General features: G+C 45.9%; 1 protein-coding gene across 2 annotated transcripts; it reads right to left on the minus strand.

Annotated features, from left to right (window-relative positions):
* Window positions 1-19,449: 19,449 nt before the first annotated feature.
* On the minus strand, window positions 19,450-25,578 carry DMRTA2 (DMRT like family A2). Of its 2 annotated transcripts, XM_004774500.3 has the most exons (3): window positions 25,071-25,578; window positions 22,951-23,781; window positions 19,450-21,641 (listed from the first exon to the last, which is right to left on the minus strand). In XM_004774500.3, exons 2-3 carry the CDS (start codon window positions 23,504-23,506, stop codon window positions 20,590-20,592), a joined length of 1,608 nt encoding a protein of 535 aa, XP_004774557.1. In that variant the 5' UTR covers window positions 23,507-23,781; window positions 25,071-25,578; the 3' UTR covers window positions 19,450-20,589. The 2 variants fall into 2 exon arrangements, with proteins under 2 accessions (XP_004774557.1, XP_004774555.1); XM_004774498.2 differs by lacking the exon at window positions 25,071-25,578 and having other exon boundaries at window positions 22,951-25,064.
* Window positions 25,579-26,644: the final 1,066 nt, after the last annotated feature.

Below are 26,644 nucleotides of genomic sequence, written 5' to 3' on the forward strand. Positions count from 1 at the left end.
CCATATGATACTCTCAATAGATGCTGAAAAAACATTTGACAAAGTACATCATCCCTTCCTGATCAAAACTATTCAAAGTGTAGGGATAAAAGGCACATACCTCTATATTATCAAAGCCATCTATGAAAAACCCACCGCAAATATCATTCTCAATGGAGAAAAACTGAAAGCTTTTCTGCTAAGGTCAGGAACACGGCAGGGATGTCCATTATCACCACTGCTATTCAACATAGTACTAGAAGTCCTAGCCTCAGCAATCAGACAACAAAAGGAAATTAAAGGCATCCAGATTGGCAAAGAAGAAGTCAAACTATCACTCTTCACAGATGATATGATACTATATGTGGAAAACCCAAAAGACTCCACTCCAAAACTGCTAGAACTTGTACAGGAATTCAGTAAAGTGTCAGGATATAAAATCAATGTATAGTAATCAGTTGCATTTCTCTATACCAACAACAAGACAGAAGAAAGAGAAATTAAGGAGTCAATCCCATTTACAATTGCACCCCAAACCATAAGATACCTAGGAATAAACCTAACCAAAGAGGCAAAGAATCTATACTCAGAAAACTATAAAGTACTCATGAAAGAAATTGAGGAAGACACAAAGAAATGGAAAAATATTCCATGCTCCTGGACTGGAAGAATAAATATTGTGAAAATGTCTATGCTACCTAAAGCAATCTATACATTTAATGCAATTCCTATCAAAGTACCACTCATATTTTTCAAAGAAATGGAACAAATAATTCTAAAATTTATATGGAACCCGAAAAAACCTCGAATAGCCAAAGGGATATTGAAAAAGAAAGCCAAAGTTGGTGGCATCACAATTCCGGACTTCAAGCTCTATTACAAAGCTGTCATCATCAAGACAGCATGGTACTGGCACAAAAACAGACACATAGATCAATGGAACAGAATATAGAGCCCAGAAATAGACCCTCAACTCTACAGTCAACTAATTTTCGACAAAGCAGGAAAGAATGTCCAATGGAAAAAAGACAGCCTCTTCAATAAATGGTGTTGGGAAAATTGGACAGCCACATGCAGAAAAATGAAATTGGACCATTTCCTTACACCACACATGAAAATAGACTCAAAATGGATGAAGGACCTCAATGTGAGAAAGGAATCCATCAAAATCCTTGAGAAGAACACAGGCAACAACCTCTTCGACTTCAGCTGCAGCAACATCTTCCTAGGAATATCGCAAAAGGCAAGGGAAGGAAGGGCAAAAATGAACTATTGGGATTTTATCAAGATCAAAAGCTTTTGCATAGCAAAGGAAACAGTTAACAAAACCAAAAGACAACTGACAGAATGGGAGAAGATATTTGCAAACAACATATCAGATAAAGGACTAGTGTCCAAAATACATAAAGAACTTAGCAAACTCAACACCCAAAGAACAAATAATCCAATCAAGATATGGGCAGAGGACATGAACAGACATTTCTGCAAAGAAGACAACCAGATGGCCAACAGACACATGAAAAAGTGCTCCACATCACTCAGCATCAGGGAAATACAAATCAAAACCACAATGAGATATCACCTCACACCAGTCAAAATGGCTAAAATGAACAAGTCAGGAAATGACAGATGCTGGCGAGGTTGCGGAGAAAGGGGAACCTTCCTACACTGTTGGTGGGAATGCAAGCTGGTGCAACCACTCTGGAAAAGAGCATGGAGGTTCCCTCAATGTTGAAAATAGAACTGCCCTATGACCCAGCCATTGCACTACTGGGTATTTACCCTAAAGATACAAACGTAGTGATCTGAAGGGGCATGTGCACCCGAATGTTTATAGCAGCAATGTCCATAATAGCCAACTATAGAAAGAACCTAGATGTCCATCAACAGATGAATGGATAAAGAAGATGTGGTATATATACACAATGCAATACTATGCAGCCATCAAAAGAAATGAAATCTTGCCATTTGCAACAACGTGGATGGAACTAGAGCATATCATGCTTAGCGAAATAAGTCAAGCAGAGAAAGACAGCTATCATATGATCTTCCTGATATGAGGAAGTGGTGATGCAACATGGGGGCTTAGGGGGGTAGGAGAAGAATCAATGAAACAAGATGGGATTGGGAGGGAGACAAACCATAAGTGACTCTTAATCTCACAAAACAAACTGAGGGTTGCTGGGGGGAGGGGGGCCTGAGAAGGGGGGTGGGGTTATGGACATTGGGGAGGGTATGTGCTATGGTGAGTGCTGTGAAGTGTGTAAACCTGGCGATTCACAGACCTGTACCCTGGGGGATAAAAATATATTATATGTTTATTTAAAAAAATTAAAATTTAAAAAAAAGAAGAAGAAGAGTTCAGTGATTCATCAGTCTTATATAATATCCAGTGCTCATTTCATCCAGTGCCCTCCTTACTGTCTATCACCATTACCACATCCTCTCACCCCCTCCCCTCCAGTAATCCTCAATTTGTTTTCTATGATTAAGAGTCTCTTATGATTTGTTTCCCTGTCTGATTTTGTCTTGTTTTATTTTTCCTGGGTTTATTTCTTTCACTAATCAGAATCATACTGTATATATTGTTATTTGATGTGTTTGTTGGAGATGTTCTCAGCTTAGCACACTCTTTTTATTCCTTATGTATTCCATAGAATTCATGTCATTATTTGGGTTGTTTCATTCTGCTGTTGTAATTATGCCCACTATTATGTATGAACTTGAGCACAGGGGCTGGAATGTGAGGGGAAGAGTGTCAGTTTGAGTCCTTGTCAGTCTGAAGTTGTTAACTTGGCACAGAGCAGGTGGCAGGCTGTGCATGATGACTCGGGCAGGAGGGCAGCTGGACTGTGAATTTGGGACCCACAGGCTGATGGCATTGTGTGTGACAGGGACATGGTTGGTTTTGCTTTTAACTTCTGTTTTTCTGGGAAACTCTATCTCTCCTATTCTGAATGAAACCTTTGCTGGATTAGAGTATTCTTGGCTGTAGTTTTTTCCATTTAGAACTTTGAATATACCATGCCACTCCCTTCAGACCTACGAAGTCTCTGCTGAAAAACCTACTGATGGCCTTATGGGGTTTCCCTTGTATGTAACTGCTTTCCTTTCTCTTACTGCTTTTAATTCTCTCTTTATCACTTCTTTTGGCCATCTTATTTACTTTGTGTCTTGGAGCAGACCTCTTTGGGTTGGTTTTATTGGGGGTTCTCTGGGCCTCCTGGACCTGGATTTCTCTTTCTTTTCCCAGATTCAGGAAGTTTTCAGCTATTATTTCTTCAAATAAATCTTCTGCCCCCTTTCTCACTCTTCTCCTTCTGGGATCCCTGTCATGTGATTGTTATACTTGACAGTATGGCTGAGTTGCCTGGATCTATTCTTATTTTGCATATGTTTTCCCCTCTTATCAGTTCAGCTTGATTACTTCCCATTACTCTGTCCTCCAGGTTGTTGATCCATTCTTCTACTTTCTCTTGTTTGTTATTTGTTCTAGGTTATCTGTTTTTATTTTCATTTAGTAGTTCAATGCCTCTAATTTTTTCTTTTTTTAGGTCTCCTGTCTCTTGGTGAAGAGTCTTATGGAGGTCTTGCACGTCTTTCTCAATTCTAGTGAATATCTTTATGAACATTACTTTAAATTTGCTATCAGACATAGTACTTATCTCCATTTTCTTTAGTCTCTTGCTATGATTTTTTTCCACTCTTTCATTTGTGACATAGTCCTCTGTCTCCCCCTTTTGTCTATTGCTGTGTCTATTTCTCTATATTAGGAGAGTCAGCTATATCTCCTGCACTTGAAAGTAGTAGCTTTATGAAGAAGAGGTCCAGTAGAGCCCCACTGTGCAATGTCTCCTTTTCACCAGAAAATGGTGCTTCAGGGGTATCTCCTATGTGTGTTGCTACAGGGGTATCCTACTGTTGTGGCAGAAATGTGTTTGCCTTCAGTCCAGTCTGCAGTGGCTCTCTGCCTGTTATGAGCAGAGTTTAGTGCCTGTGGTGTTAGCAGGCTGGTCCAGAGCTATCTTGGGCTTGAGTTCTTTGCCAGAATCTTTTCCAGGTGTTTCCCAGAGATGAAGTAGCACCAAACTGCAGGCCACTTCCCTGTGATGTCCACTGAAAAGCTTTTGTTGGTGGGTGAGGTCTGTAGTCAGACCAACTGCCTGCCCCCAGCCCACTGCTAGGGTCTTGTCAGACTGGTATGTGGTTATTTTCCCCTCTCCCTGGAGCAGGACTCACTTTGGAGTGGTGCTGGTCCTTGTCTGGGCTGTGTGCATGCTGCCAGGCTTGTGGGACTGCTTTGATGGGATCTTGCCAAGAGTGATTAGGTGGGGCCTCTTGTCTATATTGGGCTGCAGAGAGTCTGTTCTGCCAGTCTTCGGGTCACTTTCTGAGTTATTTATGCTTATATGGGTGTTCTCTAGGTAGCCATGCATGCTCAAGAGGTGAGCCCAGGATCCTCCTACTTCCACCATCTTCCCAGCAGCCTCTGATTACCTTCAAAATTTTAATACTGATATTTGACATAATAAAGTATAAAGTTAAAGAATACCTTTTTTAAGTTAAAGTGTATCTTTACCTTCCTTTATATAAGACAATGACTTACATCTTTGTCTCCAATCACCCCCCCATCTGTATATGTTAACATTTTATTTATTTTTTTATTTACTTTTTTTTTTTTTTTTTTTTTTTTAAAGAGAGCGCTTGGTGGGAGAGGAGTAGAAGGAGAAAAAAAAAAAAAAAAAAAAAAAAAAACAAACCCCAAGCAGGCTCTGTGCTGAGCACAGAACCTGACATGGGATTCATTTTCAACACTGAGATCATGACTTGAGCCAAAATCAAGAGTTGGATGCCTAACCACCCAGGTGCCCCAATCTTGCCCTTATCTGTGAATAAAATTTTAGTAAGTATCTATTTTCTCTAGGTGTTTTGACACTGTAATTCCACTGTCCACCATCCTCTGTTGTTGCTGTTGATAAGTGTAAAATTATTCTAATTGTTATCCTCTGTGGTTAATCTCTTTATTCTCTGTTATTTTTCAGATGTTATCTTTGATTTTAAGATCTTCAGTTTTACTTCAATGTTGATGCATACATCCAATTCTTTTTATCTTTCTTGAGATATTTAGGCTCCTACACCTAAATTCTGGAAAATTCTTATTCAGAATTGTTTTTACATATTGTCTCTCTCTTCATTTTCTCTATTTTCATCTTTTGGGACTTTGATTAGATGAATGTTGAACTCTCTCTTCTATCTTCCATGTTTCTTAACCTGTTTTCCATTTCTATGTCTATGTTTACATTCTGGGTAATTTACTTGGATCTACCAGTTCACTAATTCTCTCTTCAACTGTGTCTTATCTGATATTTAGTTTGCTCACTGAGATTTTAATTTCAATGATTATATTTCTCATTTCTCCAAGCTCTATCTGATTCTTTTCCAAGACTGCTTCTTTTGATTTCATTGTATCTTGTTATTTTCTTTATGATGTTAAACAGATATGGGGGTATTACCAAGGCATAGTTGGGCCTAGTCTTCCTAATCCAGTATTCCTATTTGCATGGTTATTGTATATCTCCCTAACAGATGACATGCTCCATGAGGGAAGAGTCATATCTGTGCTTCAGTCAATTACATTCAATATTAATTTGATGCTCAGCATATTTCTTTTTTCATGAGGGGAAGTTTTTATATTTTTGACAGACTCAGATACTTTTTTTGATAGCTTAATTACTTTCTAGTAAAAGAAATTATCTCAGGTTCACCATCTACATTCCCAGCCTGTGACCTGGAATTGGCTATTTTTCTAAAGATCCCTGTTTCTGCATAGTATCAAGGTAAGGGAATACTATTTAGAGATCAAATTTGGGGTGATAGGAGTGCTCTTTGCTCTAGATTGTCATTAGTTCTAGGCCTTTACATTGGGCAGAATAAATACATTTGAATTTTTTAAAAGTCATGAGTTTATACTAATATTTCCAATTTATTAGAGTTTTAGTTAACTCATTTAATTTCTTAATAACTTTATGGATGTATATTTCAAATACAATAAAATTAATTAATTTGGGGACACAATTCTATAAAATCCAACACCTTAAAATATTCCCTAATCCTCTTTACAGTTGCTCCCTTCTCTTTTAACCCCCAACAACTACTGATCTGCTTTCTGTCACTTCAATTTTGCCTTTTCTGGAATTTCATATAAGTGTAGTTTTTGTGCTTTATCTCTTAGCATATTTTTGAGATCCATCCATATTTTTGCATATATTAATATTGTATCCATTTTGATTGCTGAATTAGTATTACATCATTTGGATATACCACTGTCTGTTTATCCATTCAACAGCTGATGGGCATTTGGGTTGTTTTCAACTTTTGGCTGTTATCAATAAAGCGGCTATAAACATTTCAGAAGAAGTCTTTATGTGGACATATGTTTTTATCTCTCTTTAATAAATACCCACCTAGAGTGGGACTCAGGGAAATATGAGACATGTGTGTTGGACTTTATTAGATACTGCCAAACTATATCTAAGAAATAATTGAACTATTTTGCATTCCCACCAGCAATGAAAATTCTAATTACTCCACAAGCTTGCCAATACTTGATATTATCACTCTTTCTTTCTTTAGTCATTCTAGTGGTTGGATACTGGCATCCAATGTAGTTTTCTTTTGCATTTCCCTGATGATAGTGATATTGAGCATCTTTTCATGTACAAATCCTCTGATTTTATAATTTTCTGTAGCATGTAAAATCTTTTTTTTTTTTTAAGATTTTATCTATTTATTTGACAGACAGAGATCACAAGTAGGCGAAGAGGCAGGCAGAGAGAGAGAGAGGAGGAAGCAGGCTCCCCACTGAGCAGAGAGCCCGATGTGGGGCTCGATCCCAGGACCCTGGGATCATGACCTGAGCCGAAGGTAGAGGCTTTAACCTGCTGAGCCACCTAGCACGTAAAATCTTGGTTGTTAACCACTATTTGTTTGCATTGATGGATTTTTTTTCTTTCTGTCTTTTCCATCATTATTGTTGCTGGCTGAAAATTCTTGGGGATGGGGCACCTGGGTGGCTCAGTGGGTTAAAGCCTCTGCCTTCAGCTCAGGTCATGATCCCAGGGTCCTGGGATCGAGCCCCACATTGGGCTCTCTGCTCAGTGGGGAGCTTGCTTCCTCCTCTCTCTCTCTGCCTACTTGTGATCTCTGTCTGTCAAATAAATAAATAAAATCTTAAAAAAAGTTCTTGGGGAACAGAAAAGTAGGAAACTGAGGGTTTGGGAATCTAGCAGCCAAATGGAGACCTTAAACCATAAATTTCATGCTGAGTGATCTTGGGCAAGTCAATTAAACTCCCCAGGTATCAGTCCCAGATTTTCAAAGCAGGGATTGCTATAATCAACAAATGGTAATTATTATTATCATCATTATTATTAGCTATAACTTATTAAGCATTTTCTATGTGTCAAGCTTTATGCCAAGTGTATTGTTTATTTACTAAGTAAGTGTGTTTATATTATGAAAGTGCTTAGGACAGTGCCTAGAACATAATAAGTCTATATTAGTATTAGTAGTGTATTTTTAAAATTTATTTTTGTTGCAGTTTACAAAAAATTTTATTATTTTAACTATTTTAAGTGGTATTAAGTTCATTCATTTAAGTGACATTAAGTTCTGGGGTGCCTGGGTGGCTCAGTGGGTTGAAACCTCTGCCTTCGGCTCAGGTCATGATCCCAGTATCCTGGGATCAAGCCCCACATTGGACTCTCTGCTCCACGGTGCCTGCTTCCCCCTCTCTCTCTGCCTGCTTGTCTGCCTACTGTTGATCTCTGTCTGTCAAATAAATGAATAAAATCTTAAACAACATAAGTGGCATTAAGTTCATTAAGTGGATAGCAAGTTTAGAGGCATTAAGTACATTCAAATCATTGTGCAAACATCACCACTGTTCATCTCCAGAATTTTTTCATCATTCCATACTGAAACTCCGGACCCATTAAATACTAACTCCCTGACTCCCCATCCTGCTACCCCCGCTCAGCTCTTGGTAACCACTGTTCTACTTCATGTCTCTATGAATCTGGCTATTTTAAGTATTTCATATAAGTGTAATCATATAATGTTTATCCTTTTGTATCTGGTTCTTTTCACTTAGTGTAATGTTTCTAAGTTTTATCCCTGTTGTAGCATATATCAGAATTTCATTTCTATTTAACATTTCTATTCTATTCCTTGCTTATTTTCTATCTGATTGTTCTATTATTGAAAGCGAAGTATTGTATTTTCCAGCTATTACTTTGTAGAACTGTTTGTTTCATTCTTAAACTCTGTCAGTTTTGCTATATATATTTTGAAGATCTGTTATCAGGTGCATAAATATACTTATCATCATCATCATCATCATCATTTAATCCTCACAGAATATTGTGAGTTAAAAACCATTATTATTCCTTTATGCAGATGAGGAAAATAAGGCTTAGGGAAATTACATATCCTGATTGAAGTCAACACATATCATAATATTTTGTAACAGTGCATTTATCACCCACTCTTACTCTGAGTTTTGGCAATTAATGGGAAATAATTAAGCATTTAACCTGCCTTTCCTATTCAAACTATATGGCAAACTGGATGTAACCAAACAGCCTTGGTTGATGAAGAAAGGTTTTGTTTTTGTTTGTTTTTGTTTGTTTTTTTTTTAAGTCTGTATTTTATTTCAGTTTTGTCATTCACTTGTTCACTTACTTTTTTTTTTTTAGATTTTATTTATTTATTTGATAGACAGAGATCACAAGTATTCAGAGAGGCAGGCAAGGAGAGAGGAGGAAGCAGGCTCCCCTCCGATCAGAGAGCCCGACACGAGGCTCGATCCCAGGACCCTGAGACCATGACCCAAGCCGAAGGCAGAGGCCTTAACCCAATGAGCCACCCAGGTGCCCCAAGAAAGATTTTTTTCCTTACAAAAGAATTTTAACTAGAAAATGTTGAACACTACATGAAAAACTAATGATGCATTGTATGGTGACTAGCACAACATAATAAAAATAAATTAATACTGGGGCGCCTGGGTGGCTCAGCGGGTTAAGCCGCTGCCTTTGGCTCAGGTCATGAACTCGGAGTCCTGGGATCGAGCCCCGCATTGGGCTCTCTGCTCAGCAGGGAGCCTGCTTCCTCCTCTCTCTCTGCCAGCCTCTCTGCCTGCTTGTGATCTCTCTCAATAAATCTCTCTCAAATAAATAAATAAAATCTTTTAATAATTAATTAATTAATACTAATTAAAAATAATAATAATAATAATAAAAGACTCTCTCCATCTCTCTCCCCAACTCTAAAATAAATAAATCTTTCAAAAAAATAAATTAAAAAATAAAAAGAGACCAACTTGTAGTCAGCATTATTATTGTTTTTAGTTCTCTATAAACAATGCATCTTCTCATTGTTAACTTGGAAAAGGATGGCTCCCCCACCCCAGCTCTGGTATGCCACTCTCTTCTGTGGTTCTGGACTAAAAGCCCTTAACAGCGAAACTGATCCCAGAATTCGGAAATCAATGGCTGAAAGGCCCTGAGAGATATGAATGGGATTCTGACAGTGTCCGCTAGAGATGACCAAATCCTCGTTTGAAGAAATCAATTGTGTGTATGTGTGTAAATAAGCAAGTAAATAATAAGTAAGTCCCGCGTGGGGGCAACTGAGCAAATCTTCTTTTTAAAAAAATTTTATGTATTTATTTGACACAGAGAGAGAGACCACAAGTAGGCAGAGCAGCAGGCAGAGGGAGAAGCAGGCTACCTGCTGAGCAGAGAGCTCCATGTGAGGCTTGATCCCAGGACTCGGAGATCATGAATGGTGCTGACTCTTAACTGACTGAGCCACCCAGGAATCCCTGCAACTGGGTAAATCTTAGTATGTTTTGAGTATTAGGTGATATAAAGGAATTATTTTTTACATTTATAGTGCATTGATGATATGGCAGTTTTGTAAGAACGTAGCTCATATTTTTGTGATGCATACGGAGGTATTTCACAATAAAATTTCACAATGTCTATATTTTAAATTCTTCAAAGAAAAAACTGGGTGAAACAAACATGGCAAAATGTTAATTATTAAAGTTTTGTACTGAGTATATAAGAATTCATTACACTCTTATCTCTACTTTCTTATATGTTTGAAATATTTCATAATAAATGGTTTTCAAAATTTTTAAAAATGCATCAGAAAATCCCAGAAATATTGAGTCTTTAGTGCTAGAGCCAGTGAACCCTCAATCCAATAAAATCCCACAGCCCTATCATGTACACCCTGAGATTAATTTGAATCAAAGAAAGCTTGAAGCATCTCAGTGTCCCTTGGGTGGGGGGGAATGGAAAAACAAGTAACATGCTTTATAAAGCTTCTACCCTAAAATGCTAAAATAAAGTCTGTTTAGGGCTGAAATGGCCAAACATTCAGCTCAACTGAAAGCTTGGCTTTCCAGCAGACAGGTCTTATTCTCTGCAGAAGCCCTTCAGGAGGCTCTTTTTCAATCAATGTGACATGGGTGTCAGTCACTTGCAAATTGCAGTCCTGTCACATTTGTGACCTATGGGGCTAGATCACGAAGGGCCATGTTGCTTTCACTTATTTACTGGATCTGCTCTCGGAACCTTGAGTCAACATGCAAGAGGTCTGATACCCTTATGCCACCATGGTGGAAGGACTACAGATAGGTGTTCCAGTCAGTGATCCAGCAGAGCCCAGCCCATGTGACTGAAGATGTCACCCTCGATACCAACATATCCACTAGTTAAATACCACCAGGAGATCACCATCAATACTATATGGAACAAAGGTCAACCCAGTCACACCCCTCCCAAATTCCTGACCCACAAAACCATAAGATAACAAAATGGTTATTGTTTTTAAGCCACTAAATTTGGTTGTTTATTATGCAGTAATAGTTAATAGTCACAGGTTTTTTAAAATTGTATTTATTTATACATGAGAATCAGAGAGAAAGAGGCAGAGGCAGAGGGAGAAGCAGGCTCCTTGTGAAGCAGGGAGCCCAATATGGGACGTGATCCCAGGAGTTTGGGATCATGACCTGAGCCAAAGGCAGACGTTTAACTGACTGAGCCACCCAGGTGCCCCGCTAGTAACAGTTTTAATGGGACCTGAAACTTTAAGAAAAAGAAATCACCTGACCATGCACACACAGTGTAAGACCTTGAAAAGGGCTGTATGGGTAGCAAGTTTTTTATTTTTTTTAAGACTTTATTTTAGATTTACAGAAAAATTAAGAAGACAGTACAGAGTTTCCATGTACCCTATACTCAGCTTTTCCTATTAACATTTTACATTAATGTGGTGCATATGTTACAATTAACAAACAAATATTGATACATTCACATTAACTGAAGTCCATTCTTCATTCAGATCTCCATTCTAGTAGTTTTGGGGTGCTTTTGGTTTTTGGTTTTTGTTGGGGTTTTTTCTAAGTTTTTATTTTAATAACCCTGTGCTCATCAGGGTAAGTGCACTCCTTAATCACCTGTTTTACCCTTCCCCCAACCCACCTCTCCCTTTTGTTACTCTTGCCTCAGCTTGTTCACTATAGTTAAGAGTCTGTTTCTTGGTTTGTCTCTCTCTCTCTCTTTTCTCCTTTGTTCATCTGTTTTGTTTCTTAAACTCCACATATGAGTGAAATCATATGGTATTTGTCTTTCTGTGATTGACTTACTTCACTTAGTGTTATACTCTCTAATTCCATCCATACTGTTGCAAATGGCAAGATTCCCTTTGTTTTTATGCCTGAATAATATTCCATTGTATACATACATATACCACACCTTCTCTATCCATTCACCAATAAATGGATACTTGATTGTAAAACAAATTAGTATTTTTGTATTCTTTGGATAAAAACCCAGTAGTGTGATTGCTGGATGGAAGGGTAATTACTATTTTTAACTTTTTGTGGAACCTCCATACTGTTTTCCAGAGTAGCTGCTCCAGTTTGAATTCCCACCAACAGCGCAAGAGGGTTTCTTTTTTTCCACATCCTCGCCAACACCTCTTGTTTCTTGATTTTGGTCATTCTGAGAGGTGTGATGTGATATTTCAATGATTTGCATTTCTCTGGTGATGAGTGATATTGAGCATCTTATCGTATGTCCCATTTGCCATTTGGATGTCTTCATTGGAGGAATGTTTGTTTCTATCTTCTATCCATTTTAAAATTGGATTATTTGTTTTTTGGGTATTGGCTTATATCATTTCCTTATATATTTTGGATCCTAACCCTCTAATAGATGTGTTAGTGGCAAATATCTTCTCCCATTCCATATGTTGCCTTTTAGTTTTCTTGACTGTTTCCTTCACCATGCCGAAGCTTTTTATTTTGATAAAGTCCCAATAGTTTATTTTTGCTTTTGCTACCCTTGCCTCAGGGAACCTATCTAGAAAAAAGCTGCTAGACCTGATGTCAGATAAATTACCACCTATGCTCTCTTTTAGGATGTTTATGGTTTCAGATCTCACATTTACATCTTTCATCAATTTTGAACTTATTTTTGTTTATGCTGCAAGGAAGCAATTCAGTTTCATTTTTTTTATTTTTGCATGTTGCTGTTCTGCTTTCCCAACACCATTTATTAAAGAGACTGTCTTTTTATCATTGGGTATTCTTTCCTGCTTTGTCATAGATTAATTGACCATATAATTGTGGTGTTATTTCTGGATTTTCTATTCTCTTCTATTGATCTATTTGTCTTATTTTTGTGCCAGTGCCATACTGTTTTGATCACTATGGCTTTGTGATATAACTTGAAGTCTGAAGTTGTGACTCCTCCAGCTTTTCTTTTCTTTTCAAGATTTCTTTGGGTATTCCAGGTCTTTTGTGGTTCCATACAAATTTTAGGATCGTTTGTTCTAGTTCTGTAAAAAATCCTATTGGTATTTTGATACGGATTGCATTAAATGTGTAGATTGCTTTGGGTAGTGTAGACATTTTAACAATATTTGTTTCCAATCCATGCATGGAATGTCTTTCCATTTCTTTGTGTCATCTTTAGTTTCTTTCATCAGTGTTTAATAGCTATCAGAGTACAGGTCTTTAAGCTGTATGGTTAGGTTTGGTACTAGGTATCTTATTATTTTTAGTACATTTGTAAATGGAATTGTTTTCTTAATTTCTCTTTCTGCTGTTTCATTATTGGTGTACAGAAATGCAGCAGATTTCTGGGGATTGATTTTTCATCCTGTGACTTTACCAAATTTCTGTATCAGTTCTAGCAGTTTTTTGGTAGTCTTCCTGGTTTTCTACATATAGTATTATGTCATCTGCAAATAGTAAGAGTTTTACCTCATCCTTATGGATTTGGATTTCCTTTATTTCTTTTTGTTTTCTGATTGCTGTGCCAAGGACTTGAATAGAAGTGGTGAGAGTGAACATCCTTGTCTTGTTCCTGACTTTAGGGGAAAGGCTCTCAGTTTTTCCCATTGACAATGATGTTAGCTCTGGGTTTTTCATATGTGATTTTTAATTATGTTGATGTATGTTCCCTCTAAACCTACCTCTTTTTTTTTTTTCAAGATTTTTATTTATTTGAGAGAGAGAGTGTATACAAGTGGAGACAGGGGCAGGAGAGAGAAGCAGACTTCCTACTGAGCAGAGAGCACAACACAGGGCTCTCTCCTGAGACTGAGCTCCATGTCAGGTTCTGCACTCAATGGGGAGTCTATTTCAGGATTTTCTCCCTCCCTCTGCCCCTCCTTACTGCACTCGCTCTCTCTCTCTCTCTCAAATAAATAAATAAATAAATAAATAAATAAATCTTTTGGGGGAAATAAATAAAATAAAATAGAACCTGGGGCTCCTGGGTGACTCATTCAGTTAAGCGGTCTGACTTGATCTCAGCTCAGGTTTTGAATTCAGGGACATGAATTCAAGCCCCATGTTGGACTCCACATTGGATGTGGAGCCTACTTTAAATAAATAAATAAATATTAAAAATGGAAAAATCAACTCTTCAAAACATAAAAATACAAAAATAAACTCTCCACTCAGTTATGTTACTTATATCTGTTTTGCTTAGATCTCAAGCTATGGCCTTGTCTGGTCCTTTCATTTGGGGCAAATTCCTCTGTCTTCTAATTTTGTCTAAGTCTCTGTGCCTGCTTCCGTGTATTAGGAAAGTCAACTACATCACCTGTTCTTGAGGGAAATGGCCTTCTGAAGAAGAGGTCTTATAGCGTTCTGCAATGTGTCCTCTGTTCCCTGGGACCTCCAATGTGTTTTGCATGCAGTCTGCTGCTGTATCTTTGCCACATTTTTCTTCAGGCCAGTGGTCTGCTGAGGTCCTCTTTGCCTATTGTACACAGTGTTTGGTCCCTGGCTTGGGTGTGGCACATTTTCACTAGATATACTCTGGTCTGCTTGCGAAATAAGACCTGTTGCCACTGCCACCAAAACCAAGGCCTCGCAAAACTTCTAGGTCAGTAGAAGTGGTGTTGGCAGGGGTTTGGACTGGTCTTCTGAGTGAGGGGGCCATGCCATGCTGGAACTGAGGTTAAGTACAACTGAGAAGGGTGGTTGTTCTGAAGCATGGAGTGTGGTGTCTGGTGTAAGCAAGTTAGGTATGGAGTGTTGGCACTGCTCCATGTTTATGCTGATGAGAAGGGGAGGGAAGTGGTGCCATCTAGTTCCTCTGTTCCTGGAGGGATCTTTTCATGAAAACTCTAGGATGTGCTCTAAGATGAGCACTTTAGGATGTGCTCTAAGATGAGCAATAATCTCCCCACTGTGTTTTTCAGGCATTCTTGAGATCACTGTTTCCAGGCTGTATGTCCACAGGCTGTTTGCTCTGCCTTTTCATCAAGAGCAGCCCTAATGTCCTCCAAGCTCTCCCAGAGCCAAGCACACTGACCTTTAAAACTCCAGGCTTTAAGCCCTGCTGGTTGCAAGAACTCATGAAATTCAGGCCCTGTTGCTTTCCAAGCCAATTGCTATGGGGATTTGTTCTCCCCATGTACTCCCCTGTGTGCTAGTTTGTCTCTTGCCCTTCTCTGTGTCCATGGCTCCCTCCCCATGGTAATGGCCACTATCCCTTTCTCTCCCAAGTTGTGTCTCTACAATTCCTACCCTCTTTGATGTGGCCCCTTCTCTGCCTTTGGTTGTGGAGTTTGTTCTATGAGTCCTCAGATCAATTTCTGGGTATTTAGGATAGTTGTCTTGTATTTGTGGGAAGAGGTGAGCCTAGAGTCCTCCTACTCCACTACCATGTTCCTCTCTAAGTGACAAATCTTGAACTTTGAGTTCCATTGGTGTCACTGGGCCTTGCGGCAAGTGAGGGTGATCCTCAAAGTAGAAGAAAAAGGTATGGCTTTCCAAGCAGAGGGTCTCGCATGGGCAAAGATGCAGGAAAGTCCATGGTCTATTAGGTGACTCTGGGATCAGTGAGCATGTGAGGTGGGGATGGACAAGTCGGCAGAGGGGCAGAAAGCCACTGAAGCTAAATCTTCAGGGACTAGAGAGCAAGGAAAGTTTGAAAGGGACCACCTGTATGGGTGGGGATCCCTGAAGTTTAAGCTTCACTGGTGTCACAGTAAAGGCAGGGACCTGCTGCCCAGGGTCCTGATCCAGGACAATAATCTTCACAGGCTGCAAAATTTTAAGAGAATGATTTTCAGAGACCAGCCTTCTTGGAATGAACTGAAAAGATGAGAGGCAGAACTCCAGCATCTGGGGTCTCAACAACTGCCCACCCCCAGGCCCATGGCCTCCATTAAAGGAGTCTTATGTCCAGTGTAGAGAAAGGGTTGGGTCACTTGATCCCTCCCAAGGCCCTGCTACCACCCACATGCTGACTCATTTTACCATTTGGTGTCCACATCTAGAAGCCCCGTAAGTTCTTCAAGTTCTATTTGTTGAGCGCTGAATTTTTTCCCCACCTTCCAATCTTGTCTCAGATCCAGGGGTCCACAGCTCTGTCACCTACAAAGAGTCAAACAGCCCAGACACCTGGGAATTCTCCATGAGCCCTCCTCCAGGTTTACTACCCCCAGCATTTATTATATCAAGAGTGGAGGGTCTGGCTCCCAGTAGTTCTTGAAGTCAACCTTTTCTCTCCCTGTCCCTGCTCCCACTGGTCATTTTTAGTGCTACCATCTTACACGACTCCTCCTTAAATGGGTTTGGCCCTCCTCTAACAATGTATCCAGTCCAAATGCAAATTTTACCAGGCAAGCTGTCACTGGCCTCCAGTACCCTCACTCTGAAACCCAGGCCTGTACCCTGGAGATTGAGGTTCCCCTTGTTCTGACCTCTGACTTCTGTCCAACATCACAACCTGTCCCCACTTCCTCCTTCTCCACCTGCTCTTCCCTCACCAACTTCCTGCCATGGATTACTAATGCTGCCCCTCACCAATGTCCTCAGGACTCAGCTGCAGCCTCGCCTTCCCTCAGAAGGATCTCCAGAACCCACACTCTCCCATCTGATGATCCTTCACCATGGCCTGTTGCTCACCAGGACACCTCCCATAACCTGTGACATTGTAGAGGATTTATAAGGGAAATTTGCTCCAGTCACTCAATTGCTCTGAACTGTTTGCTCCTCTATGAAATGAGACAATTCCCACACCAGAGTATCTAAGATTATAATAACTGCCTGGTCAGTTGGGCACTGAGCTAAAAGTATTTTACACATTCTCTCAATCAATCCTCATAGCATCCAGACAGGCAGTCACCATCAGCCCCATTTCATTGAGGAGGAAGCTGAGGTGAAGTGTCCTAACTCGCTTTTCCCTGTGCAGACCTCTCTGCGCCCTGGGGTCCTGGTCAGTGCATCCTACTTGCCTGTTTAGTTGCTTCTGTCCACCCCACAATCACACACACACTGTGAGGTTGTAAAGTGTAGGGATGGTGCCTGTCTTGCACTCTTGTATATCCTAAGCTCCTAGAACTGGTTTTGGCATGAAGTAAGTAGTTAATAAACATTTACTTCCTGAAGTAATCTGTGAATGAATAAACTTAGCCAGAAACAGAGCCTGGATCCCAGCTCTTGGCTTTTTTTCATCCTGAGCAGGATCTTATATGGAATGAGCTGTGTACAGGACCTGGTACATAGTAGGTACTCAGTAATGTGTAGTTGCTGCTGTTGTGAAGAAAGAGGAGGAGGAAGAGGAGGAGGAGGAGGGTAAGTTTTAATGACTACAACAGTCCAAGCTCCCCCATGGTGATCTAGGCCCAGGTCTTCCCAGTACCCAGGCCAGGCCCAACTCCAACAGACTGAGAGGAAAGTTTGGGAATAAATATGGACTGTAGAGGTCAAGAGGAAACTCCCACCTCACCTTCTGCTCCCCACAAAGAAGAAGTGATGGGGCTGCTGCCTCCCATGACTGGGATCCCAGTGGTCCTCCCAGTGGAACTCAGTGGAGCTCAGGCCCCACCGCCCACCCACCTACTGTTGAAGCTCAAAGAAAACAAGAGGTCCCTTCTGGCCCAGCCCCACTCCCACCACTGCCATCTAACAAACTGGCTTCACCGTCCTGGTCTCGGAGTCTGACTCAGAACCTAAATGTACAATGGTCAATGTCAGTTACTGAGCCTCAGTCCTCCTGACCACACAGGAGGCTGCGGGGTCAGGGGCATGCATGGGTGCGGCCCTCTGCCAGGTGTCAAGGTTGTGACTCACAGCCCTGGGGTTCCATTGCCAGGTCTGGGCCACCAAGATCCACGGGGTGGGGTGGAGAGGAACCTGGGAACCCCACCACGCCACCCTCTCAAAGTGTCACCACTTCAGCAATCATTCTGAGCTCAACCAAATCTGCGGGCAGCCTGGCGCTGAGATGTGGCTTCCCCTCTCTGAGCCACAGGAGTACACGGGAGGGGGGGGGATTCGGCAGAGCCCCCACCTTCAGCCAGGAGAGACCGTTTCAAGAGAGGAGGAAGTTCACCTGGACAGTGTAGAGGAAAGGAGGTCCATAGTCCCCAAACCACTCTGGACCTCAGTTTCCTTCTTGGTAAAATGGACCCAATAATAACGCACTTGATTATTTCAGGTTTGCTCTGAGGATGAACCAAAATACTACTCTTGAAATCTATGAAGCTCTGGAAGTTCTCCACAGTGGGTAACGAGGGTCCTAAGCCAGCCCCTGGGGTCTGGCTTGAGCACCCACAGGAAACAAGGCGCTCCAGGAGACTCAGTATAGGTCCCTCCTGAAACCAAGAGACCCTGAGCGATCTTAGGTTCACCTTGGATGGGAATTAAGACAGAGGCCAGAAAGGTGGTGGCTGGAACCTGGACTAAGGGAGGACCCGATGCTTCAGAAAACCTGGAATAGGAGGAAGACATGGGAGACTTGAGGGAGCAGCCTGAAGAGCAAGAAAGTTCACACTTCTAAAAGCTCCCGCCCGTTTTTCTAGCCTTCCACTTTTTTTCTAGAAATCTTCCCTCTTCTCTCTCCTCTCTTCCTCTGCTTTCCTTCCTATCTTCATTCCCTTTCTCATCCCTTCTCTGTTGCTCCCCATCTTTCTTTTCTCGCTCCTTCTTCCCCACCTCCATCTCATCGTCACCCTCGCACTTTATAACCAAACAGCCAAACCCCTTTCCAATTAAAGTGGAATTAGGCAACTCAATCAAATTAGTTCCCTATTAAAGCCCTTCTTTATTAAACCGTTTTCTTGTCCTGCTATTAAGTTTCACCGCCTGGCGGAACTCGAGCCGGCCCCAGAAGTTTACCTTGGGATGTCGCCGGGCCCAGACTAGGGGAGGGAGCACCCTGTTTCCCGGAGAGGGGGAGTCACCCTGCAGAGAGCGGAGCAGGCCCGGGGAGGTTGGAGGAGGTGGTCGGCGGGGGAGCCACTATTGCGCTCTGCCCCGAGTGAGGAGGGAAGGTGACTAGGGTGCTGAGCGAGGTATGACTGGAAGGCGCGTCCGCACCGCCACTTTCGGTTCACCCTACCTCTTGGGGAGGGCAGCGCCCCCCCCCCCCCAATAGAACTCCCAGGCCACGAGCCTTTGTGGGAAAACGGTCGCAGCCTTCTTTCTCCAGCCGCCGTCTCTATCGCCTGGGTTCCAAACCTCTTTGAGAAGGGAAGCGCTCATTGTGCGACCCCGGCTGTATCCAAATCTGGGGCCCGGGAAGAACTGGAATCCGGCCGCCAGCCTATCCGGATTCCCTAAGAGACTCTGCCCGAGATCCAGGGATCCTGAGCACTGGCGAGGCGACCCGTCGCGCCCGCGCGCCCAAAACCGGATTGGGAAGGAGGTGGGGTAACCCGATGCGCAGGGGGCACCGCTCCCCGCGGGGTTTTAAGCCGCGCGCCACTCCCGTCGACTGGGCCTTTCCCGCGTCACGGAGAGTCTTCCGGCTCCACACCCGCGAAGGTCGGACACCAGTCGGACTGAAGTCTAGCTGGCACCGCAGGCCGGAACGGGAAATCAAGACCTTTTCAATCCGGCCGCCGGAGGAGCGGGACGGGGTTCCGTGCTGTTTTCTTAGAAAATAACATTTATTTCTAGCTCATGTCTATGCGAAGGAAAGCACAAAGTGAGCCATTCTCTGCAGCAGCGTTTCCCGCTGCCGTCCCTTCGGGCCGGGCGTTTGGCGAGTCCCGGGAGGCGGGGATGGGCTCTCGGGCAGGCGGTTCTGGTCAGTCACTCGCCGCTCTGTTCCTGCTTCAGTGCGCACCTTGACCGCATCTTAGGGAGAGACCGGCCGCAGGCAAGAGGGGCGGGTGGGCAGGATTTGTCCCGAGTTTACAATATATTTAATCTATAAAATCTGATAAGTACAATGCGCGCATAGTCTACTTTTTTCCATTTTGTCCTTTTTTTGCTTGTTTTTGAATATTTTTCACGTTAATACCGAGGTCACCTACAGATTACAATTAATAACTTAGAATTCCATTTTATAACATTATACACTGGCTTGTATATATATATATATATATATATATGTATAGATTATATATAGATTTATACATATATAAAAACTCACACTGCACCAAGGAAACCCATGCTTATTGGCATAAGCAACAAAGAGAGCGACAAATACCGCAACGAGGAAAGTGCACCTTAGAACTTGTTTCCTTTTCTTTTTTACAATTGATATCGAGATATATATATATGTGTGTCCCAAAGACTCGACTCAGTGCCAGGAGAATTATACATCCTAAATTTATATTTGTTAGAGCGAATATTTTTTTAAAAAAATTTTTTAATAAGGAGAGGGAGACACAGAAGACAGACTCGCGGACTATCCTGCCATCCACTGAAGAGCGGGAGGGTGGGATGAGCGCAGCAAAGGAGAGGCAGGAGCGTGTGCAGCGGCCGCAGCCTCTGAATTCTCAAGAATTCCCGGCCTTTTGAAGGGCTGGAGGAGCCTTGAGGAGGTGGTCAGAAGATGAGGATCAAGAACACGCACCCGCTCTGAGAACACCTGCATCTGTGGTTGCTCCCGCTTCGCTCAGCTCTCCACCCACCTTCCAAAACAAAACCGAAAATCCCCTTTGAGCGAGAGGACCCCAGCTGGGGCGCAGAGAGCGCACCGGGGGAAGAGGGAGCGGAGGCCCGCGGGATCAAAGCTGGGGTCCTCGTTCGGGGGCGGCCCGGCTGCCGGGCCCCTGGCCCTACTGCTTCTCGGGGGCGCCATTGACCATAGGCCCGTACAGACCGCCGCCGTAGGTGGGCTCCTTGTGCACCGCAGCCGCGGCGGCTGAGCGGTCGCGCATGAGGTCGCTGAAGGCGTAGTCCATGGGCGGGCGGAAGCCGAGTGTGGGGACCAGGCCAGCGGTCGAGTAGGGAGCCATGAAGGCCAGGCCACGACTGTGCGCCGCTGCCGCCGAATAGGCCAGGCGCAGTGGGCTGAGGCCCAGCGGCGCGCCCAGCGGGTAGGCGCCCGCTTCGGCGCCGAAGTGACTGGCGTTGGGCTGCAGTGGTGAGAATGCGGAGCGGCTGCTCAGCGAGCCCAGCGCCCCAGGCGCCATGGCACCGGCCAGCAAAGGTCTGTGGTGCGGAGGAGCGGCCGGGCCTGCCTGCAGCGGCGCGGGCAGCCCGGGCCCCCCAGCTGCCCCGGCGTCGACGCGGCCCGGCCACGCGTCGTCCGCAGCTGCTACTGTACCCACTGCGGCCTTATCTGGGAGCACGGCGGGACCGAGGCCGGCCGCCAAGCCTCCGCGGTGGTGGTTCAGCACCTGCTCGATGGCCTGCACCACGTCGCCGCCGCAACCCTGCAACACCAGCTCCAGGACGCCTCGCCGGTGGCCCGGGAAGACGCGCGTCAAGATATCCAGCGGCGTCCGCTGCCGTGGACCCGGGCCCCCGCCCAACCCTGGAGCGGGAGCGGCCTCTGCCTCTTCTTTGTCGGCCTCGGAACCGGATTCGGAGCCCAGTGGGCTAGCGGAACCCGGGCTGTCCTCCTCGCCGCCGCCTCCCGGGCCTGCACTGCCCGGGCAGCTCCCACCTGCCTCCTTGGAGGCCCGGGCCAGGGGCGACCCCGAGAAGGACTCGCCGTCGCCGTTCTCCGAGCCCGAGCCCGGCCGCACCTCCGGAGAAGATGTCCCAGGACCCGAGTCCGCGCCGTCGGGTGATAAGGGTTTCCCGGGTGGCGGCTGCGGGCTGCCGGGGCGACCGGTCTGAAGCAGTGTCTTGGGGAACAGGTCAAACTTCTGTAACTTGGCCTCTAGGAGGGGAGAAAAGGGGATGTGAGGAGTGATTAGGGGCGGGGAGGTGACGGCACCCTCAGCACATCAGCCCTTTGGACCCCAGTTTCCTCTCTCTGAACCCGACAACCCTCATTCACTGGGCTCTGGCGCCCCCTCCTTTTTCCTCCAGCATTCCTTATTCTCTGAGCCCCTAAGTGCTCACTTCCCCTACCTCCAGGGCGCACTCTTTCTGTACCAGAACCCAACCACCTGTGCCCTGTAAATTCAATGTCCAGTTCCCCTCTTCCACATCTGCGTCCCAACACCTCCACCCTTATCCCTCCTTCCAAGCCATACTCTGACCTGGAGAAGTGGCCTGACCCAGAGTTCAAGCGGGAGACAATATAACTTCCACCTATACACCTACTGTATAGGACCCCACTCCACACTCATCATTCCAAGAACGAACCCAGCCCTGGGTGCCCTCTGGCCCTGGGCAATATAGCTTGTTACGAAAGACACCTTGGGTATCTAAGAGATCCCAAGCCTTTCTTCAGGCAAAAATAGAGCCACTATAGCTAATCCACCCTTTCCAAAGTTAAAACCTTAGAAGTTCTTCACTTCAAAGATGAGGGCTGAGATGGCCCCCAGTGGCCCCAGCCTTAATTTCTTCCCTCCCCAGAAAAAGGCAAGAAATCTTGAAGAAGAGGGTGCAGCCAGATGGGAGTGTGGGGGAGAGGTTAGAAGAGTGGGGACCGAGAGAAGCGGGAGAGCCCTATTCTTGAGAAAACGGGGACAAGTGGGGAAAGAAGCTGGAAAGTAGGAGCAGGCACAGCATGCGGTTGTCCGGGAGCATTAGAAACTTGAGAAAAGGAATCACAAGGGGAAAAGGAAAGTGGGGTATCTAATACCTAGAGAAAGCGGTGCGGGGAGGGGGAGGAGGACAGGGAGAGGGCCGGATTTCTGAAGAGAGTTGGGAAGGCCAGAAGGAACCAGGGCAAGTGGAGAAGAGCATAACCAAGGTTAAAGGTTCCATGCTGGGGAAACCTAGCCAAGTGAGCAGGGAAGGCGGGATCTGGCTGCGTTTGGGTAGAGGAGATAAGATTGCAGCGTCTACATCTGGGCTCGCGGTGAGAGAAAGGAGTAAAGGGCAAATTCTTCAGAAAGAGGAGAGAGAGTTTATGTGTTTGTGCCCCCAAATCAGGGCCTGGATGCGCAGCGAACTCTTAGCGGTCGGGCGTTTGGAAAAGAGGATTCTACTCTCTCAGTACCGAGACAAGTCCCTGGGCCGCGTGCCCCCAGGCCCGGGCCCTGCTCCCTTTCCTCCCGACCAAGCCGCGCGCTCACCTGAGCTCCCCGCGCCCGCTGCGCCGCCTCCGGTCCCCGCGGGCGCTCCCGCTCCCGGCCCCCCGCCGTCGGCGGCGCACACGGAGCCGAAGACCTCGTAGGCAGGTCGCGGCGGGATAATGCCGTTGGCGGCCGCGAGCGCCAGGCCCTCGGCAGTGCCGTAGAGCAGCTGTAGCTCGCGCGCCTCGTTCTCCTCCTGCGCCTGTTGCCTGCGCAGCGCCACCTGCGCCGCCATGACGCGCTGGCGCTCGGCGATGAGCGTGCACTTGGCGCAGAGGCAGTCCTTCCAGCGGCAATAGCGTTTGTGGCCCTTGAGCGCTGACACCACGCCGTGGTTGCGGCAGCGCGCGCACTTGGGGGTCCGCGGGTACTTCTCCGCAGCCCGCAACAACAGCGGCGGCGCTCTCAGCAAGCCGCCCGCCACGCTCACGGGTAGCGACGCGGCCGCCGCCGCCGCCGCCGCCACCGACGCCACAGATGCCACGGGCGGCCCCGTCGCTGTCGCCGCCGCCGTCGCTGCGCCGGGCACGCTAGGTAGCTCGGAGCGTAGCTCCATGGCAGGACCTGGCGTAGAAGACCGTGGGAAGAAGGAAGAGACTTGCCGGGAAGAGCGCACGATGCGCTAAACTACAGCGTACCCTCCAGGAGATCAGGCTTAGGGAGGGAAAATTTTGGTCGCGGAAGTTTGGCTAGTGGTTGCCAAATTGCTGGAAGGAGGTACCTTCGGATCCCCCTCGTAAAGCTGAGCTCCCCCACCCTATTCCCACCAGAACTCTTCTTATATCTGATTTATGCGCTGGGTCTAAGATTTCGTTTGAATCAGTGGTTCAGCTGGAAAAAATAAAAACAAAACAAAAGACATATAAAGTTTGAAAAGTCACTGGTTCAGGTGTATATAACGAGAAGTTGAAAAGGATAATATTATCCCCCTAAAGTTTAGCTTAGTTGGGGCGACATGGGTAGGGCGAAATGTTTGATCGGGCTCGGATTAGAGAGAAATTTTTTGACCCAGCAGACTAGACACCAAGAGCAAAACAAAACAAGACAAAAAAAAAAAAATTAAGAAGAAGGGCTCAGTTTTGTGGAAAGGTGAAAAGGAGAGCGCTATCAAAGAACACAAGGCATAGAGTTCAGCGGGCTGGATCTGAAGTTTTCATGCTGGAGGGAGCAGGAGAGTTAGAAAAATCAAGAACAGAAAAGAATAACATCTCAGTAGCAAAGTTAGGCCTTGGGACCCCAGGGACCCGTGGAAATGTGGGGGCTACAAGTTTCATGGTGCGGGGCCTCCAGGGAGTGGGAGAGGAATATGAGTGTGATGGGTTGACTAGGCTTGGAGAGTTAAAAAGAAATTTAAGCAGAGGAAACTTTGTTTGGATAGGCAGACACAGCCGGAAGATTAGCTTGTGGGGTGAGGAAAACAACAACAACAAAAAAAAACAGCTGATACAGATGTCTGGGTCCCAGGGTTCACGTGGGGGAGAGAGGTGTGCATGAGAAAAAAACAAAAACAAAAACACCCTGCAGGCAAAGATTGTGGGTGGGGGTGGAGTAAAACCTGTGGCACGATTTTTAGCCCTGCAGTCTGGAAGAATAGTCGGGAAGCAAGAGGTATCTTGTGAAAAGTTAGGTATTACAGGAGGGAGATCCCTGACCCTCTCACACTGCTGTCTCTTCCCCTCCGGGTTTAGGGACAGAATCGTCAGACACGCCCTCCCTTATCCTGGGATCCCCGGGGAACCCTACTTGGGAACAGATTCTCTAGTTCTTGTGTCGGAACTGGGTTCCTGGAACTTGGATGGCCCAGGAGACAGCACCGAGGCAGGGGAGTCGCCTCTGGAACTGGCTGTGGAGTCTCACCTGCGCCGCGGCCCCAGAAGGCCCAAGCAGGCCCAGCCCCGAGCTTCCGCCCCGGTCTCCTCTAGGTCCCGGGGTCCCCGCCAAATCCCGGGACCGAGTCCTGGTGTCTCCGCCCCAGTATGCTAGATCCCTTCCCTTTTGAGCTGCCTCTTCCCTCAGGCCCCAGGGGCCGCGAAGTCCCTAGGGCCGGCGTGGCCCGGGCCTCGTCAACAGGGCCCGCAGGCCGGGCCGCCTCCCCTGCCCTCCCTGCGTCCCTCAACTACCTGCCTCGGGCTCGGGATCCTCCTCCTCCGCTGGCGCTTCACGCACCTCCCAGCTCCACTCGCGTTGCTGGCGCTCTTGGCCTCTTCCCCCTGCCCCCGGTCCCTTATCAGACCACGTCACCCTCCTTCAGTCACCATGTCCGAACTTCCGGACCCCCTCTGAACGCTGCGCAGTCCAACCCTTCCGTCGGAAATTCGAGCCAGGGGACCGGTTAGGGACCGGCTGGCTGGAGCCCGCGACCCGGCCCTTGCCGCGCGGCGTCCCCTCGCGGAGCGCGCGGGACGCTGCGCACAGCCGCGCCCCAGTTGCCCGGCGCTGCCAGACTCTCAATGAGCCGCTCGCCCGCTCTATTGTTGCTCCTTAGGGCTCCATTAGACAGAATTGGACAACAATGTGGCGTCTGCCATTGGCCAGGGGAGGCAGACAGCGCTCTGATTGGCCGGGCCCGCGCCCGGGGAGCCCCGCATTCTACAGTGTCCGAAAGATTCGAAACTCCAAAAGCTCCACTGAGTGCCTCCGGGAGGGGAGGGGCGCGCCAGGGAAGGAGTGGAGAAAAGTAGGCTAGGAGGAGCGTTGAAAATATCGTGACAAGTAGTTTCCGTGCGCCCGAGAGCGTGTGAATTGCGCCTAATTACCGTGTCCGGTGCGCCTCTACGTAGCCGTGTGTAACCCCTCGACTTCTGGGACTGGGGCTTGGCTGCGCCGTTCTCACTGGCCGGGGGCGCTTGGCAAGGCCGAGTTTCCCAAGTGGCCCTGGTGGCCGGGGGCGGGATAGGGGCAGGTGACAATTCAATTACCGCGGTTGGGGTGGGGGTGGAACAGAGACTCGGGGGTGGGGAAGGGAGAGGGCATAGGGCATAAATGCCAAGAGGATTTTTCCTGCTGCTTTCCGTTTTCGTTATGGTGTGCTCCCAAGTCCCGTGCGTTTGGGGTAGTTGGGGGCTGTTGATTTGGTTTTTTCCTCCTGCGGCCTTTAAAACAGAGGTCCTTCCTTTAAAAATTCCTGGTATGATAGGCATCAAGAAGGGTAAGTGTGGTTTATGAGGATTTTTGTTTTTAAAGAGGAGCCTGGAGAGAATTGAGATTGCGCTTCTTGTCGGAGCCCTCGGGGTGCCTTGCGCTCCGCATCTTTCCTCTCCCCGCCCCCTAGTTACGTCCCTTTGCCCCCTCTTGCTCTTTCCTCTCCTCACTTCTGCAGCACCTCGATTTCTTTTACGTGGTGGTGGGATTCTTTTTGTCAGTGTTATTTCGAATTACCAAAACGTTTAATTTTCTTTTTTAAACGAAAGTAAAACGTGGTCTCTCTTGTCTCCCCAGATCCTCTTGCTCGCAAGACGCGCATTCGTCTGTCGGTCCTTCCGGGCCTGAAACAGTGTCACCACGGACTCCCAAGAGTAGTTTTAACTTTCACCTTCTCCCCAACTGCGTCACGGCCTTGAGGAACAGTTCGATCTGCAGAGGAGGTAACAGGTTTTGGATTTTGTTTCCTTTTGAATGGCAAGATCAGGAATTAATGCTGCAGTCCTCCAGCACGGTCGCCTTGGGTTTCTCTAACCGTGATTCTCTGTGTGCC

The sequence above is a fragment of the Mustela putorius genome, unplaced genomic scaffold (assembly GCF_011764305.1).
Source record: "Mustela putorius furo isolate JIRA1106 unplaced genomic scaffold, ASM1176430v1.1 tig00003853_pilon_pilon_pilon, whole genome shotgun sequence".
Taxonomy (NCBI): domain Eukaryota; kingdom Metazoa; phylum Chordata; class Mammalia; order Carnivora; family Mustelidae; genus Mustela; species Mustela putorius.

Excerpts from the sequence above, each read along its gene's own strand:
- DMRTA2 (XM_004774500.3), bottom strand. The coding sequence starts at position 23,506 with ATGGAGCTACGCTCCGAGCTACCTAGCGTGCCCGGCGCAGCGACGGCG. Across the intron at positions 21,642-22,950 it reads AGCGGGCGCGGGGAGCTCAG|AGGCCAAGTTACAGAAGTTT; the intron begins GTGAGCGCGCGG and ends CTCCCCTCCTAG.